Here is a 19,771-nt window from a genome sequence, read left to right as displayed (position 1 = left end):
AGAACAGAAGCACTAAAAAACTTTAAGTATGTTTTGTGATTATTTTTTTTAAAGAACAGGGAAGGTTAACAGCATATTTCCAATCACCTGACATTTTCACTTGAGATGGGCAGCAGCTGGCAGATGTTACTGACTTGGGTTCTGCAGTTTCTTGATGAGATTCTCTGGGCTATAAAACACAGGAGCTAGGGTCTAATGAGCATGACAGTCTCCTATGCTCTTCAAACCATACAAAAAATAGTATGTATGGAAAGGATGGTTTCTTTCCAAATACAGTCAACTGCTTAGTGTAGCCATGAGATGTCAGCAGAGACCGCTGTTTCAGTGCAAACCTTTATAAAACAGAAAAGTTCTCTCAAGTCACAGCATTCAAACTATGATTAATAGCAACACAAACGACAAAGTGTGTATACTGGAACTGCTAATACGCATCCAAAGACTGAATGTGACAGTAATACGGCTGCTGAAAGGACTGCTGAAAGGACTGAGGGACTTGTTAGGGTTAAAGCTGATGCGTAAAATGTACAAGAAAGCTATTACAGTAAAACAGCACTATAATGTTTCAGTAAAAAGATCCATTTTTTTTTTAACCTAAATAGAATGCAATCCAGTAGTTAAAGACCTGTAACCTAAACCAGGGATGGCTACAACTCTGTGGGTTGAACCTGGCCTTCAAGGTAGTTTTGTCTGGCCTCCAAGAAAGCCCGACTAAATTCCTGTGAGCTTGCAATTTCTGGGCTAAAAATTGTGCTCCCTTAGCAAACAAACCAGAAACACTGAGGCACAGGGGAGTCTCTCTTGAGCATGGTTATACCAATTCTGAGGACAGTTTGATGCTCTAGTACAAAGCCAGAGACCAACGGATTTCATTTGCAAAACAATGCAAAACAAGCGACAAAATTGGAGGGCAAGATTACTTTGTGTCAATCAAGCTTGGGAAAATCTGTCTTTTGGATCTATTTCATGGGCCAGTTCCAGTTCCCTTTAAAAGCTTCAGTGGGCAGGGACTCCGTGCCTTGCTGTGGTCACCTTAGTGGAGAAGTTATGAGCAGATTCTGGCTCTCTCCCTCTTCTGACCAACGAGCCATCCTTTTAAATGGACACTAACCTGCCATCCTTTTAAATCTGGAAGGAGGAAATTAAGAATCACATGTGTACAATAGTGTCCCCTTGGTCATCAGAGGTGGGTATATAGAGACATCCAAGCTGCTCTGCAGGAGCCAGCTCTGGAACAGCACAGACCCAGACTGAATCCTTGTGGTTTCATGTCTACATTGTATTCACCAGCATCTCCCCTAAATGTCTTGCACATCTGCAATTTTTTCACCCTCAAGGACTCCTTTGACCTCCCCTATCCTTCTCTGCCATGCCTTGAAGAAGCATTTAAGTTAGTGCCTAGTATTGGCCAGTAGCTCTGTGCACTCTACCTGCTCAAACAGTACTGCTCTGCTCAGTACATCTGTTTTTCTTCACTTTAAATGTCGCCAATTACCTATGAGTTTGCAATTCACCAGAAAGTAATGGGAACAGTGTCCTCATCTCCGTAACACATTTTGGGGAAAATATAGCAAAGAACTGGGTATTATATAAACGCTAGTTTCAGTAAGAGGAAGAAGCTGACGAGGTCACTTGTATCCCTTTGCATAAAGACCTTTCCAGGATGTTTTCTCTTTCTAGCATAACTCTTCAAAATGTTCTAGGCTTATTTGTCTATTCAAAACCATCTTTTTTCCTTTGTATTCATAAGGAATTTCAGAGAAATTCAGGGGTTATACAAATATTCAGGAGCAGAAGATGCTCTTTATTACCATTGTGCCAGATATTGAAGGAAGCCAGAAGGAGAAATTTAGGAAAGCCATGGAAATGAGAATTGCTCTAATTCAATAACAGATTCATTGGCTTTCTAATTAGATTTGATCACTTGAGTATTTTCTATTGTAGCTGCATAAGTATCTTATAAATACCTACCACATCTGACACAGGCACTTCAAAACCATCATATAAACTGTAGAACAGATCTGCAGAAAAAGTTAAAGAAAAATATATATCTTAGTTCTTCCATGTCTTTGTTAATAATTCCCATCTCCAAGATGTCATTTTATTTAATTTTACAACATACAAAACCACTGTAAAATAACATCTGTAATAAATACTCAAAAAATAACTCAGTTGATATTTTACTATTACAGCTTACAGTAATGTCTGAGTAATATCATACAAATTGTATTATAAATAGTTCAGCAGCACCAAAACATAGAAATATTACATTTTACATAATTCACTTAAGCACATGGAATTTTGGCTACAAAGGACTTTTTTCTTACTCTTCTTATAGAGCTTTAATTTGTAAAATGACTCAATTACACAGTCCAAACATAAGGCAACATGGAAAATATGTGAACACCAATGTGGGAGCAAGTGAGAATTACAAAATTGTACCAGCTATTCACGGAATTTCTACTGCTCAGTCTATTCAGGATTTCTAGCCTTATTTCATTCCGATAACAAGCAAGGTCTGCCAACTAAGGTCTTAGGCTGGGATTCAGAAACTCTGGTTTCATGTGACCTTGGGCATTTTTTCTGCCTAAGTTCTCCATTCAAAACATGGTAGTAATAATGTTTCCTTATATATCCAAAGACTGTAAGCTCCGGGAAGCTCCCTGCCACTACTTTTTGTAAAGTAATTGGTACTGTGGGACTAAGATCAGAGCTGAGCTCAGTAAGAGTAAATGTGCAATCTTTAACATAAGACACAATGATAAAATTGTTCTGGTATTTAACAGAGGTAGGTAAATGATGCCCTTTGCACTACTGGTGGAAGTACAAGGGACTTGCCCAATGACAGTGTGCCTTGCTGACACAGCTCCTGAGTCACAGTCTTGAACTGTAATATGCTGAAGTCCTCCAGAAATACATGATCTAACAGAAATGTAGTGGAGCTGTTAACACAGCTTATTTAGTCTTATTTAGTCTTATTAAGTCTTTATTCCAAGCCACAGCAGTCAGGGGAAAATTCTTCTTAACTTCAGTGGGCACTGAAGTAAATTTTCTCTTTAATACTATTACCTACAGGAAAAATTAATAAAGAAAAACTGGATTGCTTGGCATCTAATATGAAATTCAGGTGTCCTGTGTGTTCAGTTTTACTCAGCAGTTTTCAGCACACTTAAACACATGCTAGTATAGAAATCATGTTACTGATTTCATGAAAAGGAAGCATCATCATAATTGTTAAGTAAAATCTGGGAAATGCATCAGATACATCTTCTGCATTACAAAATTGAACAAGCAGCTAGCAATAAGCTGAAAGAGATAAGTATGTAGCCTGAGCATCTGATAGATTGAGGCTGGCTACAGTAGTTACAACATCTGGAAAAGCAGTTGTATCTTTCTCTTGCAGTACACTCACCATTGCACTGCACTTAAGAACTTCACCATCACAGTCACTACCGTCTGCCAGATAACTAGTATCAAGTCATTCACAATATCTGGGCCTTAGATCCTTTCATTTTATCACAGCACCAAAGCTCATTTTTAGAAAATTACTCATTTCTTTGTTTTCACCCTATAAGTTAACGATTTTAGGAAAGAGAACGTGATGCTGTGTCTCTCCTTAGACATTACACATAGCTGGCATGGATTAGGCTTCTGGAGTTCTCTGGTTTCTCAAATCAACCCATTTTGGTGTGCTGTCACAAGGAAAGTGCAATTATGGTACAGGAGAGAGGAGGGCCTCTTTGGGGAGACATGAGAAAAGAAAGATCCTATAAATATAGAAGGTGTACACCAGAGTAAAGATTAATCATCACCTCACTAGATGTCCTAGCCATGCCCTAGTGCTGGGGATTATCACTAGAGTTCTCCAAATATTCTGAAGTTCTTCCTATTCTGGATCTTTACTTCTGATTTTACTTCGTGCAACAAAACCATGTTAAGTATGCAATCTTAATTGCGGATGTTTATGCCTCACTCTCTCTCCCTGGGTTCAGGTGTATAGACATCATATATCCCTCCTCCAAAGGCAGCAGGAAGGAAGCACTACCTACCACAATGTAGCCATCTCAGAGCAGCTCTGCTGGTAGAGGCTGCCAACACAATTGGAATCCTAGGCATGCTTACTAGGAGTCCCAGAGGAGAGACAAAAGCTAAGCGGACCATGCAGACTGGCCTGCAAGGTACTCTGAGGCGCTTTGCTGGGCCAAAAGAAAGCAAGAAATCTGCCTCGTTCTAAGCAATGAATGGAGATGTTTTACGAGCTGCCAGCTGAAATTATTTTGGAAACACTAACACTGCAATGTACTTTCTTCTAAAGTCACAAGAGTTTCCTTATTGACAACACTTGAAATGTTTTACTGATTTATCAGAATCTTTGTGTTTTATAGCTTACTGTGAGGAACAGGGTTTATGGCAGCTGACAAGATACTCAGTCACAGCCTTGCTGCTTTTATTACCCCTAGTGACCAGTTGGACCAAGCAATCCCCATTTCTAGGCTCTGCAGGGTTCTGTTGTTGCAATGATACCTGTTGTTCATAACGCCTGTTCACGTCTCTGTTTCACACCCACAACTCTTGCTGCCAGGAGAAACACAGCTCCAGTGAGCACTTCTGCAACAAAGGAGATCCAGACTAGTGCCAATGACCAGCCAAACCTGATGTCGATTTCTACCAGGAGATCCTTACTCCTCAGGAGGCAGACAGCTTCTTCAAAGGCAGCAGCTGAATACGCAATATAAACACTGATCCCAGTAAGTGTAATAAGAGCTGGGAGAGAAAAACATATTCAGCTAGTTAGCATCCATTGCAGAAATTAAAAATTAATTTGATATCACCTGGGGCTTCTTCGCCACTCTCCTTCCTGTCTACCCAGACCAGATCGCGAGTTAGCCCCTGTTTACCTTTGACATCTAGTTGAGGCTGGTTTTTGGGGAAGGGTGAGAAGGAAGTAAAGGGAGGGTTATTTTTGTCCATTCAGTTTAATGTGTTCTCACTGTTAAATACTGAATCAAAATGTATAACAGCAAGCCTCTCACAATAAAAATCCAGTCATGTCTTTTAGAGGTATCTAATGCATGTACATCTCTGGCTTTGATACTGTATTATAATGCATCCTGATTTTTCACTCCTGTGCACCATGTACAGTTGTCTACCTCTATGCAAGAAAGCTCATGGAGAGAGGGATTCTTGTATTTCAGGTCAGTGACCTGAATTTAGACTGGTTTCTCATTTTGAGTATTCTAAGTTTCGTGTGTTCAATGTAAATGTGTTGTCTTTACTGTCACCTCCCACCAAGTGTCGTGGAGTCATGAATATTCCTCACTTCCAAATAATTGAACCAAAGACATCCTTGGAGCAGACTAAAAATAAATTAATAAAGGCACTCAAACAAGAAGCCAGATGTTTTCTGAATGAAAGGACTGTACAGAAGCTAGCAAACTTAGGGAATGGCACATCTAGCACAAGTACATGCTACATCCTGGGCCTGGCATCTATGTTACTCAAAGGACATATAATAACTTATGACTTGACTGGATCAGTGGCAGGAAAGATGCGATAGAAAGGCCCTGAATTAAAGGACTGTAGACCAGGGAAAGTAGATACCAGAACACTTGTAGGACAAGATACTGTCTTATCTGATTCTGAGGGAGAAAAATTTTGGTCTGGCTTTCTGTTAAATCACAGTGTAAGTCTAGATGAGTCTGCATTTTTTGCCAGAAAGAAAAGTCTGAGTAAAGACAAACCAAGACGGAAGTGTATTGGGTTATCCAACAGTCAAAATTCATACTCATATTCCTGATTTTAACCATGCTGTGATGCCTGTATCTTATTCTAGTCCTTTGCAAGGGGGAAAAAAATCACTTCTCTATAGCTTTTTTCAGCAGAAATGGAAATGACTGTTTTGTTGACATTTTCAACAAGGTATGCTGAGTTCTGTGATCCCCCTTAAATGTGGCCACATGTCAAAAACTGGGGAAGCATGTAGGATGCCCTGGGATGTGGAACATACTAGTTCTGATATTTTCCAAAAAACTCAGATTTCTGGAATTGCATCATAAAATATTTCTTTCTGCTGACAGAACTATCAATACCAAACTTGGTGAACTGGAATATCCTATAAAACTGTGCATGCCTGTTACATGCATCAAGCCTCAGTGCAGCTGAAACAGCTAAACAATACTGCCTGAGCAGGACGAGGGTCTGGTCTCACAGCAAATGCCACCCCGCATTCTGTTCACGCTGTCCTGGGAAACAGCACTAGTTGCATCTTCAGAACATATTCAAGAACCCGTCTCCTAATACTGTCTTTGTGCTTCCTTTCCCTCTTTGCAACCCCAAGTGTCTTAGGCACAGTACTCCACTCCTCAGCGGGATAATCATGCTTTGCACTTCACAGCTTTTCATCTTTCACTTACTATTTGGAGTAGTTTTCAAATAGCCTAAGCCTTTTTAGTGAATACAGCTTTCTGATGTTCTAAGGAAATAGAACTTACTTTTCTCTTTTTTTTTTTCAGAAGGAAAGCATAATGGGGATGGTTGGTCTTTGTAAGAGCATTTCAGACTAAAAAGGTCAGTCAAGACTTTGAGACAGCAGCATTTGCTTCCAGCAATCTCTTAGCATTCTCTTGTTAGAAACAGGACTGTACGATCAGGTGATGAGGGCCAATATTGAGGATCCCCTTTTCTTTTGGGGAAAATTTCTGTTTCAAGTTACATTGTGAAAAAGTACTGAAAATCTATTTGGAGAAGAAAATGAAGATGGATTTAAACCCATTTTTCCTACTTTGATAGAACGTTTTCAGTTTTAATTCATAAATCACTTTCTAAAACACTGAGGTTTTGCTTACAATAAAAATAATAGAAAAGAAAATGTAAAAGAATTTTACTAGCTTTAAATTGAAATGTTACACTCCAATTAAAATAACTCTTTGAGGTTTCCTTTTGTTACCCACAGTTTGGGTCACCACTCTAGTTCAAAACTAGTTGTTCAGCTAATCCAAGAATGCTAGCAAGACCCTTTTCAGGAACTCAATGCAAATGCCTTTGAAAAAATGTCGCTTTTCTTAACAGTTGTAAGATCTGTGCAAGGATATCAAATCCCACGCTTTACTAATTCCAAAGTCACTTTGCCATTACTCCATTACCCTGTCTGTAAAGAATTTGGGCACTGTGCTGAAAAGGTGTTAAATCTTCTGTGTTAATGGGCATAGCAAACACATTGTGTTCAACGTGTGACACAAGGATGTATGGTTGTGCATAATTATTTGCCTTTCCTGACTTCGTTAGCTTTCTATTCCAGAATCCCATCAGGACGTGAGCAGACATCAAGTAAATGAACACCAGCATTATTCTGAAAGCAAACTTGCTTAGCTTTTTTCCCCTGGAAGACAAAGTGATATTTCCCAGATATAATCTCTTATTATTTGAAATGGTTAAGCCAGGATGATACAGTACCTCCAAAAAGAAAAAGCAGTCCCGTCATTAGAAGCAGTAGGTAGGCCCTGGCAAGAATACTGATGAATCCAGTCATTCCTCCAAAAACCATCAATATGAGGCTAAGGGGCATCAGGATGACAAATGTTCCATGCATGTCTGAAGAAAAATGAAGAATGTTAATATTTTACTATTTTATTATAGTGTCATTGTACTAATAACTATTGAGTGCAGAGCCCCTGATCAGGTTCAAAGCCTTATACTGAGCTGCACAAACAAGGAGGTGGACAATCTCTTGGGTTTTCAGTTAAGTCAGCAGTAAAAGTATATGGTATGGACAAAAAGGTAACATACAGGGTAAGCCCTCCACAGGATCACAACTTGTGTTTCAAACAGAGACAACAAATATAAAGGATATGTCTACATGGATACATTTAAGCAATTAAACTATTCTCAGCTATTAAGCCTAGCTGGACAACAAGTGATGCAATGCACATCAGGTAGTCACTGACAACCTTAATAAAAAGTAGCCCTGGTTATCTGAATCATGCAGATCACAGTGAGTGGCATTGTTTTGTTTGAGTGGTGAGATCCAGCAGATGCTTTGGTTTAACACTTTCTGTTCTGTCACATGTCCTCTGCTGAACTGATCTAGCAAATTGTTGACCTTTTCCTTTGTTGCAGCTGACCATCAACTAGAGGTAAATTTTCCCATCCAGCTCTGATTCTGTGTCTGTCAGTGTTTTCTACAGCAGCTTCACTAAGTACATTAACCTACCCTGGTTGCTTCCTCCCATGCTAAATGTTTTACATTAGTCTTTCTTGATCCCTATAATATTTTAATAGCTGTGTAAACAGAGGGTTGCTATGTATTTTTTCATATCACTCTGCTTTTTCCATCATAAACCATCTTTGTGTCACTGTTCCCTCTCAGGCAATCTATCCACAATGTTCAACCCAACCTTTTTGAGAATAATAACCAAAAAAAAAGGTAATTCTAGCTTCCAAAATACAGCATTACGCATTGAAGGGACCACTCTGTCTCCTTGCTTCTAAATTTGAGGATACTCCCTGGTCTTTCCTTCAGCAAAACTGGCCATGGCTGCTGTTGCTGGCTAAGAAACCCAAACCTATAGAAGCAATTCTCAGACGTTAATGGTCAAATCAATCTTCAGCTTACTGGGTATAAACTAGTATGTCAAAACCGTTTGCAAATCTTAGTTAAATACCAAGAGGAGAAATAGCCATGGAACTTAGTTCAGTTTTATATAGTTAGAAGTGGTTGTCAGGGATGTGATACAACATAACGTGACAGCATAGAGATTTAGCACACAATTTAGTTCTCATATTCTAGAGGGGCAGCAGGAACAGGCCAGTCTTCTGCCCCATTTGTGCTTCCTGAGGGTATTAGGCCTGATTTTGATTCCCCACCATTTTGACATCCATGTGTCCTCTTAGATTTGGTCTTGCATGGAAAAGGCCTTGGGACAAAATCTGATGCAATTAACATTTTAAAGGTAAGAATGGTGCAACTCTGTCCTCAGACCTGGCTTTGCTCGGAAGGAAGAAACATAAACAAGCTCATCACTGGGCCTGTGCTTTGTGATTTTCCAGGCACCCCTCACTAGTCAAAGTTGCTGCTAGTAAACTATACCTTAGGACAGCAACACTAACCATTGCTATTTCTTTGACTTTGCTTTTCATGGTGTGATTTCAGCTACTGCAGCTAGGACTGTAAATTTAGGCAGGACAAGTGCAGGTGAAGAAGATAAGGCTCTGAATGTAACCTTTTGAAGCAAATGGAAAACAAATCCATAACGGAGTATTCTCCTGCACAACCCCAACTCTCACAGCCTGTCTTCACAGGAGCGGTGCTCCAGCCCTCTGATCATCTTCGTGGCCCTCCTCTGGACCCACTCCAACAGGTCCATGTCCTTCTTACGTTGGGGGTCCCAGAGCTGGATGCAGTACTGCAGGTGGGGTCTCACCAGAGTGGAGTAGAGGGGCAGAATCCCTTCCCTTGCCCTACTGGTCATGCTGCTTTTGAGGCAGCCCAGGATATGGTTGGTTTTCTGGGCTGCGAGCTCACATTGCCGGCTCGTGTTGACCTTCTCATCCCCCAACACTCTCAAGTCCTTCTCCTCAGCGCTGCTCCCAATCCATTCTCTGCCCAGCCTGTATTTGTGCTTGGGATTGCCCTGGCCCGTGTGCAGGACCTTGCACTTGGCCTTATTGAACTTCATGAGCTTCACATAGGCCCACCTCTCAAGCCTGTCAAAGTCCCTTTGGATGGCATTCCATCCAGCCAATTCCTTATCCACGGAGTGGTCCATCCATCAAATCCAGGCCTCTCCAGTTTATAGACAAGGATGTTGTGCGGGAGAGTGTCCAAATCACCTGCAGCTTTTTTAAAATCAAATATTTAATGGGTTGTATTTGGTTAAACAGCACTTTTATCACCTCCAGTGTTCTAGTTCAATACCTAATAACCATTTGTCTTTCTATGAAACCTGCAACTGCCTGGAAAACTTATTCTAAAATGCTGCCATGGAAACCACTCGGGAATCTGAATTCATGCCGTCTGGCATATGATATTATGCCATTATATTCCTTGATTAGAGGGACAGAATTAGTTTATAGAAGGACATGACTTAAAATATCTTTACTGTGTTTCTGTCTTCAATAATCATTTGTGAAAGAAGTTAAAACATTAGTTTTGCAGTCATTTTAGTGTTTTTAGGTTGTGTTGAAATACGTATTTATGCATTATATAGTATAACTGTCTTCATTTTGATTAAATTAATCTAGTATTGAAAAAAACCCACAACCTAAGCATTTTGCAAAAGAAGAGGTATGTGCACTTTCCTGTAAAACACAATTCAGTTTTCCATGTCTGTTTCTCAGCACCCGAGTTCCCTTACAGTCTAACATGAAAGACCCAATAGTTTAATCTTGAAAGTATTGAAACAAACTGATGAACATTAAAAAAGTGCTCCAGGTTTTTTTGTAGAAAAAAATACTTTAGTTGCTTGATCTGAGTTAATGAAGTTTTACACCAGCTAGCCAAAGCTCTTTTACTAGAGGTCTGACCAAACGTCTGTAAGAATGACATCTGCAGTGTGTGTCCAGATCTGTGAATTTGGCAGACATTTCCATATTACCACCCAACACAGTTGTTGATGAGCTGTTTGTGACAGAAACGTGTGGAATGAACTAGAAAAACTGAATGGTGTCAAAAGTAAACAATTGCAGATCTAGCAGTTTTGTTAATCATCTCCTGCTAACACGCTGGAGCTTAATTGTTTCAAACTAACTTTGGATTTGTTTGCACAGCATATAATAGCCAATAGTCTCTAGAAATCTGTAATAGTCACCTCATCAGAAATACTCCAAATGGCAGCAGCTCAGAAAAGCTTAATTAAGGACCTGTTTATCTTCCCCAGCAGTAACTAAATAGCCAGTTAGAAAGACAAAAGCCTCTAGCTGAAACAGAATGCTGGCAGTAGCTAAAACCAGTGGGGCTGCTCTGGAAAGACTTGGCAAAGCCAGGAAGAAACAGTGCACTGAGAAAGCCTGGGACGGATGGATGGACGGACGGAAGGACCGAAGGAAGGAAGGCAGGAAGGCAGGAAGGAAGGCAGGAAGGAAGGAAGGAAGGAAGGCAGGAAGGAAGGAAAACAACTTAGAGAAACAATGAGCAACAGAAAAAAACTGCTGTCTGTGGCTAAATGTGAGGCTTCTGGGCTTGAACCCCAAGGACACGAAAGCCTGGATTCCCTCCTGTTCAGTAGAGAAAAGATGATGGTGGATGAGAGCTCACAGGGTGAGGGTACCCCAGGACAATGAGCTAAGCTCTGGGCTTTGTGTTACTTGTTTTCATTTTGTGCTTTTCTTATGCAACAAGTCTCTGAGGTAAACTTTAAGACAAATTGCAGACAGTAGAAATAAAATAATGCTAGACTTGGTACAGGTGGGCACTGACAAAAACCTTTAATACTAGGAATGGACAGAATGATAAACATAAACGATTCACTGTGGTTCACATTCTATTGCTATGATACCAATGAATTTGAAAATGAGAACATACATTGGAAGTTGTCACTCATTAGGTACATATTTATTGTAAAGTCTACTGTAAGTACCAAAGCAAATTTTCACTGAAACCTCTTTGAAGGACCACCGCACTGTTGCTCAGAAACAAAGCAGATCCATTTAGGTGTACACCTACAACATCAATTAGAGTTAGAATTCCTATGTACATCATTTGGGTCTTATTTCATTTGGCCTCTGAACTGGCTCTTGCTAGGTATTCCAGCCCTAGCTGTTTCCTTCTGATAGCTTAAAACCAAAAGAACAAATTGTGAAGAACCGCAAATACCCCAGGAAAAATGTAACAGCAGCCGAAGAATAAGGCATTCTGGGATTAGCAGCAGGAGTATAAACATGTAACAGTATAAATGAAGCAGGCCCATAAACAGTGGGGAGAAGTGTGAAAGCAACTGGTTAGTGACTATTACAGGGTCCACATGCTGTAAGGAAATCTAGTCTAGTTAAACTGTACTATTAAACTAATTTTATTGAGGAAGAAACCAAGGCAGCTGTTACACTATAACATCTAAGGTATCAGTAACCACCCCTACTGCAAAGATTGTTTCCCTATAGGAAGCACTAACTTCCCTGCAGCCTCATGGTTCCAACTACATTGGTATCTAAAAAAAGAAAAAAGAAAAATACTCTGGGGAGAATAATTAAAGCAGTTGTGCATGGGCAGCTGCACACTCAAGTCTTCATTTTATAACAAGAAAAACATTTTCTTCCAGCCATACATAAGTGGAAACCACATCCATTAACTGATCATCTCTGGATGGCTCAGGAATAGAGGAGAGCACTAAAAAAGTGACTTGTAACAGGAAATCAATCACTGGACATGATGTTCATGTCACTAAAAAAAAAATCAGGATTGTCAGAGGCTTAATCATACCTTGTAGGTATCTAAAACAGATGGTTTGTGTGTCAGGGGCAAAACAGGCAGCCATTAAGAAATAACAGTAGTTCCTCTCACGTTATTTTTCATAACACTAGCCCCAGCTCTGCAGTGTAGATGGGACCCTGCACATCTTGGGAACAAAATGGCCTCTTACATTTTGGTCAAATAACATGTTACAGATGTTGCTTTGATGTGACAAAAGAAAAACAAAAAAGAAAGCTTTATGGCAATTTGTTTTTAAACTATAAAGGGGGGAGCCACACAAAAAACCCCTCTACATTTTAACAAATTTCACCATGCTTTGAAAAAACCTTAGCCACAGCTTTCTAGGAACAGCAAATCATACAGCATTTAGTGCACAAGAATGTAGATGGGAGTAATTTTTATGTTACCAAGCAGGGGTCACTATCCAGCCATAACTGAGACACATAGGAACAGGTTACTTGAGTTTCCAAAAAGTCAAGCTCATAGAAGAGATTTGACAGGTTACGTTAGTATCCAGCAAACATATTGCTTTCTTCTTTTGACAGCTCATCTGTCCTGCAAGAAGTAACTGAACCAAGTCCGGAGTACAAATTGATTTTGGTTAGAAATATTTACAAAATTGTTCATTTTGCAGGGATTTTACACTGGTGCTATCTTTAGCTAAATCTATACTAGTATTTACAAATTACTAACAATACAGACTTTGATAAATGAAAAATAGTTATGTTAGAAAAAATGACCAAGAGCAACCTTTCCCCAAGGTAATTTCTTGGATTTGGTTTTGTTTGTTTTTTTAAAAGAAATTATTTTACAGAGCTGCAACTCTTGGGGAAATTTTTTCACTAGATTAAATACTGCCATTTCTTCTCCACACCACCTTCCCTCCCTCTGTATGTGATCCTCAACATCTTTGATGTGATTTTGAATGTTGTGTTTCTTCTATTGGAAAACGGCAAAGCTGACAGATTTCAGTTTTAAAGGTGACTTTCAGAGGACTATCTTTAATCCCAGAGGTCACCAAGAGACCCTAGTAACTGTCTAAATTGCTGTGACACTTTCATTTTAATCCTGTATGGGACAGAGGAAAATGTACATCTCCAGTAAAAATATATTTTTTTTAAATGCAGAAATTTCAGAAAAGCTAGTGGTAGGTAGTCTAGCGGTATCTTTCTTCAGACAGTGGCTGATGTTTTAAACAAATATATAGCCACGCCACAATGTAATCTGTAGTAGAAGAATATTTTATATGTTTTGGATTTGAGGGAGAGAGAGGGTATACACCATATGTTCAGCTGGAGGGAGTGGTAAGAAAAGAAATGGAAGTTGAACATACAGGAGAAGGCACGCTTATGTCTAATCCACTAGGGAAATTGCTCAACAATACACCCGCGATGTGAAAATACACCATATTCCCAGGCTTAACAAGATATAGGTTGATTGCCTGAGTAATATTGCTGGTAGCACAGAACTTTAACTTGTACTTCCAATTTTTTTAATTTGCCAGGAGATCTATTTGAAGTACGCTATAAACCTAAAAGGAATCTGCTGAGGATGAACAGAAGAGACTGGAAATGTGGAGGGAGGGAATGTGAATGCTTTTCATTCTCTAATGAAGGGTTTGTCTTCCGGCAGTGACCAGCACTTCTGCTTCAACTTAGACCCAGCTCCTTGCACTCAGGTATAGACTTTCTCCCATCTTTTTGGCACTTGTGTCTAGTTAAGACATGCCAGGTGAAGAATGGGCAACTGGACTCACAAAGTGTTACTTAAGTGCCTGCATTAGCAGACAGGCCCTCTAAATATTTTTAGCAATAATGGGCAAGAAACACAATTGATATTGACGGAGCACCTGAAATTCAGTCTGCCAATCGAACAGTGAGAAATATGGGTGTACAGCTGGACAGAATGAGATTAATTGCATGTGAATGTGCCTCACACAGACACCTGCACAGGCACACACACATTAAAAAATTATTTTTTGAAGTAACTGATTAAAACTGTGCAACTAGCCTGTTTGCCCCATATAGCAACACATGAAAAAATTACTGCAACTACACTGGAATCCACAATCACAGAATTGTCCTCTAAAATGCTAGTTAAAATGTGTTGTAGATGAAGAGGAAGGTTTGCCTTGATCTGCCTAAATATGATTCAGTGACCACAGTCAGAAAATAATTAAGAAAGAAGTGTAAGGGTGAAGTACAAGCTAATATCTCAGTACTTAACAAACCTAGATGTCACTTAGAAATATCTATGTTTCCTAGAAATAAGAAGTACTGGCATGGCACTTCCTACCCATAGGTGCTATTGCTGTGGGTCTGTAGCCTCACCACACCAAAATCGCACTGAAGTTGAACATCTAAAATATTTAAAACTTCACTCTTCAAGGCATTCTAATCAAACCTAGTAGGTTCTTTCAATGAAAGTATCTTTGATTTCTTATCTCGTCATTTTTAGGCAGACTACACCTGCTTATAATAAAATCTGCAAGTGTCTTAGCAGACCTGAAGTCTTTGCCCAGGAACCTAAAAATAGCACTTAATATGAGACTGAAAGATAAAAATTTTCTGAAGCTCTGAAGAGTCCATAAACATAGTTATGTATCCAGTTTTTACTCATATTCACTATTTTCTTACACTTCATGACTACCAAAGAGCTGTCCTTTGTTTCCAAGCCAACATCATTTTTATAATAAAAAAAGCTCTGTACAGCCTCTGCATTTGTTTTTGAAGAGCTGTAATCTAAAGTATCCTCACCTGAGAAAAATGTATCTTTTGCAAATATGAACACAACTTTTGAAATGCTAATAATTTTATCCTGAAATTTTAGATTATCCCCAACATAATAGTTGAGGTGCCAGCGATCAGTCTGGTTAGGTTCAATTAACTTTGAACCCTCAAAGGCTTAAGTCATGCAGCAGATAAACATTTTCACTGATCCTCACAATTTTCAGCAACATAAGCAGCTAAGGCCCTCTGTCTTAATCAAGAAAGATTAAAGAAAAGGCACCTTTCAATTTGAAAGCACTGAGAGACAATCTGTGCTGTTAGTCTTGATTCTGTCAATACGTTTCAGTAGCCCACTGAGATCTTACTCCTATTTTAACTTATTCCTACTTTAACTTTCCAGTTACTATTGCAATACAGCTACATTAGCATCAGTACCTCATAGGCTTACTTTGCCATGTTTGCCACACTTAGCTACATCATGAGATGCTGCTCCAAAAGAATAAAGACTCTCTGAAGGATTGCTCAGGGAAATGTCTGGTTTTGAGGGAAAGAATACCATTTTAAGACACAGGACAAATGCATATATTCCACCTGCAAGGGGAAAACAGCCAGAGTCAGAGAGGAGAGGTAAGTAAATAAAAGATAAAAAAAAAGCAAGCCCATATACAAGCATGTATGAGAGAAGCATTGTACAGAATATCACACAAAGAAGCTAAATCATCTTTCAGAAGAAGCCCAAGAGTATTTGAAAATGTTTAGTTTGGACTTTCTGAAAACATTCTGATAGACAAATCAATCTAAAGAAAAAGACGTAAATACCAACCAACGCAGTTAGAAATTTAAAGTAATCTTTTTAAGCACGATGTTCTTTAAAGACTTTGAACATTACTTTCAGTCATTGATTTATTTTCTTAAATTCCCGCATGCTTAAGGTTTTTTTCAGTCCAAGGAATCCCACTGAAAGGGTAGATCTGTAGCTGTCTTAAAGATTAGTTTAAATGTGTGCTTAAGCGTTTTCAGTGATCAGACTCCTTTGAGGGGATTTTGAACATTTTTGCCTTTTATTTTTAACAACTGAGAACCTTCCTGAGCTATTCCAGGCAGAAATATCTTGCTCCCGTGGAAGAAACTGGCTGAACTTGACATCAAATAGATGGTCATTTCAACACTAATCACACTTACAGATCACATGCAGTGACAGATATTGTACAGATGCAAAGTCAAAACACTATCTCAAAGAGCTTCCCCTCTGAATCAGAAACGGGACCTTGTAAGTGGCCAAGGAGGGAGGGAAGGGTGGATGGAAGTACAGAAGTAATATAAAAGTTACTCACACAAAAGCTGTCTGTGTGAATCAGTGATGTTTGCATTCTCATGCCAGAAGGGGTTTACCAAAGGGTAACATTCACTCCTCACTAATAGAGAAGGGAAAAAACAATGAGAAAAAATTACGCTATAATATCTTATTGCAATATATCCTTTCTTTTTTTTTTGGCATGTACATATGATTAATATAATACTATCTGCTTCAAAAATAGTCATTCCTAGGTAGGGAAGGAAAGGAGGGGATTTTCAGTACCCAGCATTGGCCAACTTCTGCTCCCACAGGGCCTGACCGCTGAAGTCAAGAGGGAAACATCTGCTCATTTCAGTGGGGCTCAGGGTACAGATAAGGGGAGAATTCCCTTAACCTGCTCCTTCTCCCTGCTCCACTGGAAGTAACATCCTTTCTTGCCTGTGAAGAACATTACTTACTCCTTGTTTTTAATGGTGGAATTAAAACCAAAAGTAATATGCTTGGCATACAAAGTAAACTAAATGGGGAAAATCCTATAATATCTGCATAGGGTTTATGCATCTTTCATTAAAATCCAGAACTGTCAAATACCGAGCAGGATCAAATGCAGTGCGACCACCTGGTAAACTTGGTGAGTCTTTTGCCACTTTAGTTAGCATAGAATTAAGTTAATTTTGTTTATGTTTATATTATTTATAGATATTAATGTCAAACTAATAATACTTACATAGATATAATCCATATTAATAATCCTAATATTATTTATGTATAAAAACTATATATTGTTTAATATTATTTATATTTACATTACTTACTATTTATCATTTTAATAGCTTTAACCCAGAAGTTTTGCCCCTTAACTCGCCCTAAGTCAAATGAAAAGACATCTCTTCCCTTCTAAATGGTTGACGCTTATTAAATTACTTTGAACTAAAAGTTAATGTAAAATTAGGTTACAGCAGCAAAAAATTCGCTATCCCCATGTCTCCTTCGGCGAGTAACACAAGAGATGTTCGACAACGAACTGCCGGTGGGTCGAGAGCGCCGACAGGCGAGTGGAGGCTGGTTTTCTTAAGTAAAGCTAAAAAAAGAAGCGGCTATCGCGACGGCATGCTATCGCGACAGGCCGGAGCTGCCTCCCTCCCTCCCCTCCGCTCCGCTGCGCTCCGCTCCCGGGCACTCACCGCGGCAGGTCCGCCACAGACCCGAGTGCGAGCTGAGGGCGTCCGTGCCGTTGGGCGACCTCTCCAGCCTGGAGGCATCGATGATGTACCAGAAGTCCGTCGCGATGGCCACCACAAGGAAGACGAAGCTTGAAACGCCCACCAGGGCCACGAAGAGGGAGAGGACGCCCAAGCTCACCTTCATGCCGCCGCCCGCCCGCCTCAGGCGGACCCAGCGCTCGCGCCCGCGCCGTCTCCTCAGCGGCCGCGCGACGCTCCGGGCCAGCGGGGCCCGCGGCAGGTAGCCCGCCTCGCGCCCCGCCCCGGCCGCGCGGCGGGAAGGGCCGTCTCCCTCAGCTCCTCGCCAGCCGCCCGGCGCCGCGGGAACCCCGCGTCCCGCCGCCACGCCTCAGACCGGGCTCCCCGCGGCGCCACCGCGCCCCACTCCCGGCCCGGCCCCGCTTTGCCGCCCCGCCTGCCAGCGCCGGCCCGGTCCCGAAGGTCTGGGGACGGGAGTGTGGGGAGGGGGCGCTGAGGCAGTCCCCTGGGGAGAAGGCTGCCTTCCTGGAAAGGGAGACGGGGGAGGGGCGGTATCCTGGTAGCTTTGGCAGCTTTGAAACTCTCGGGTGGTCTCGCCTCAGGACAAAAGCCTCCTTACCCCAAACACCACTGTCCCTGAGGAGAGGAGGGAGCAGAAGCCAAGGTCTGGGGAGCAGGAAGGGTGCTGGTGTTCTTACAGCCTTTCTGCTGTTGTCTGTATTTACAAGAGATTTCCTCTTGTTCTTCCAGATGCCGACCTCTGAAGGACAGATCTAATTTGAAAAGTGGTGTGAGAGAAAGGCAGTAGCGTGGCAATTGCTGCCTGATGCAGTGATGTCTGTACCCTGCTCAGGATTGTTTCCCTGTTAAAGTATCACTGATGGCGGGAAGGACGCAAGCAGTATGCCCTCTTCCAAAAACTTCGGAAGGACAAAAAGTGATGTACTTTCCAGGGGCAGACGTGTTCATGTGTGAGCCCATAAGCCACACTTCACCTAGCCTCCCACTGATCTTCGGGCCACTGAAACCTGTTCGATAACAAGGTAAAGTGCAGTAACACAACCTTGTTTTTAAATCTGCAGAGCATTTACTATGGAGTTTTACTGCGTCAGTTCACTGGCATAAAGACAGAGTGCAAATAGGGTCAATAGGGCATCTTGTTTTGTTACTTGTAATTCACCTCAGGCCTTCCAGGGAATTGCTAAGTAACTCCCAGTCATTAAAAAATAATTTATTTTCTGGCATGGACACAGGGCAGAATGTGTGACATCATTAGCCATCCATGGCAACAAGCTATTGTGAACCAGTAGGGTTTCAGCAGTAGGATCAGTCAAAAGGAAAATACTCCTTGAGAGACAGTGTTTATTTAAACACAGTAATCATCAGCCCTACGGACCACATTTTGTTCTGCAAAAGTACTGAAAGGTGTGCGTTTCCAGGATTATAACAGTCTTTCCATTCAGGAATACACTTCAGCAGCTAAAGCATTATTTCAAGCTTTTACCATCTCTTTCTTAACGACTCCAAGTTGTATTTGTAGTATATGAAAGTTAGTATATGAAAGTGCCTGTGTAGTTCTACAAACTAAGCAGCTGTTACCTTATCGTAATTGTGATGGTCAGGTGATAGAAGCCATACAAGGCTTATGAAGCAAAGTGAAATGTTTTGTTAGACTAACTGATGGAGTAAGAAAAAATGAAAGAGCTTTGGGGCACATGAGTCTTAACTGGGACCCCAGTTTTTTCCAACAGTATTTGCAGAGTTACTTGAATTAGCCCCGCAAACACCATGTATTGAGCAGATTTTTTATCAGCTCTCTTCTCCTAAGTCTAAACCAGAGCCATTCATACATCTAAACCATCATGCCACTGCAATGATCAGCTGTTGTCATCTTCAATTAAAATCAAACAAAAGCAAAGGGTGTAAAACTGCAGGAACACTTAACCCAGCTGGGTCCAAGCTGTTAATCAGGTATTGTACGAAATGATTACTACCAGTGATGATCTGTGTCCTGAAGAGTTCTTGTACTAGTCTTGGAGCCCACAAAGTTCTGGACACATGCTTATTTTTAGAAACATTATTAAATAATGTGTTTTAGCCATTAAGATATGTGGAGGTCCTTGTAGAATCTGTCTAGATTAAC

At 40.5% G+C, this 19,771-nt stretch overlaps 1 protein-coding gene across 1 annotated transcript in view; it reads right to left on the bottom strand.

Moving 5' to 3' along the window:
* The window catches only part of TMEM114 (transmembrane protein 114), a 64,698-nt gene extending 46,904 nt beyond the window's left edge, over positions 1 to 17,794 (bottom strand). Inside the window, exons 1-5 of the mRNA XM_054212607.1 lie at positions 17,611 to 17,794; positions 16,464 to 16,544; positions 7,450 to 7,587; positions 4,522 to 4,761; positions 1,969 to 2,018 (exon numbers count right to left, since the gene is read on the bottom strand). Coding sequence (XP_054068582.1) covers positions 4,529 to 4,761; positions 7,450 to 7,587; positions 16,464 to 16,544; positions 17,611 to 17,794 — 636 coding nt within the window. The 3' untranslated portion in view covers positions 1,969 to 2,018; positions 4,522 to 4,528. The remainder of the gene's footprint in view (positions 1 to 1,968; positions 2,019 to 4,521; positions 4,762 to 7,449; positions 7,588 to 16,463; positions 16,545 to 17,610) is intronic.
* Between the last annotated feature and the right edge of the window lie 1,977 nt (positions 17,795 to 19,771).

The sequence above is a fragment of the Rissa tridactyla genome, chromosome 8, assembly GCF_028500815.1.
Source record: "Rissa tridactyla isolate bRisTri1 chromosome 8, bRisTri1.patW.cur.20221130, whole genome shotgun sequence".
Taxonomy (NCBI): domain Eukaryota; kingdom Metazoa; phylum Chordata; class Aves; order Charadriiformes; family Laridae; genus Rissa; species Rissa tridactyla.
The sequence above is the reverse complement of the archived record's forward strand: the minus strand, read 5'-3'. Positions and strand labels throughout refer to the sequence as shown.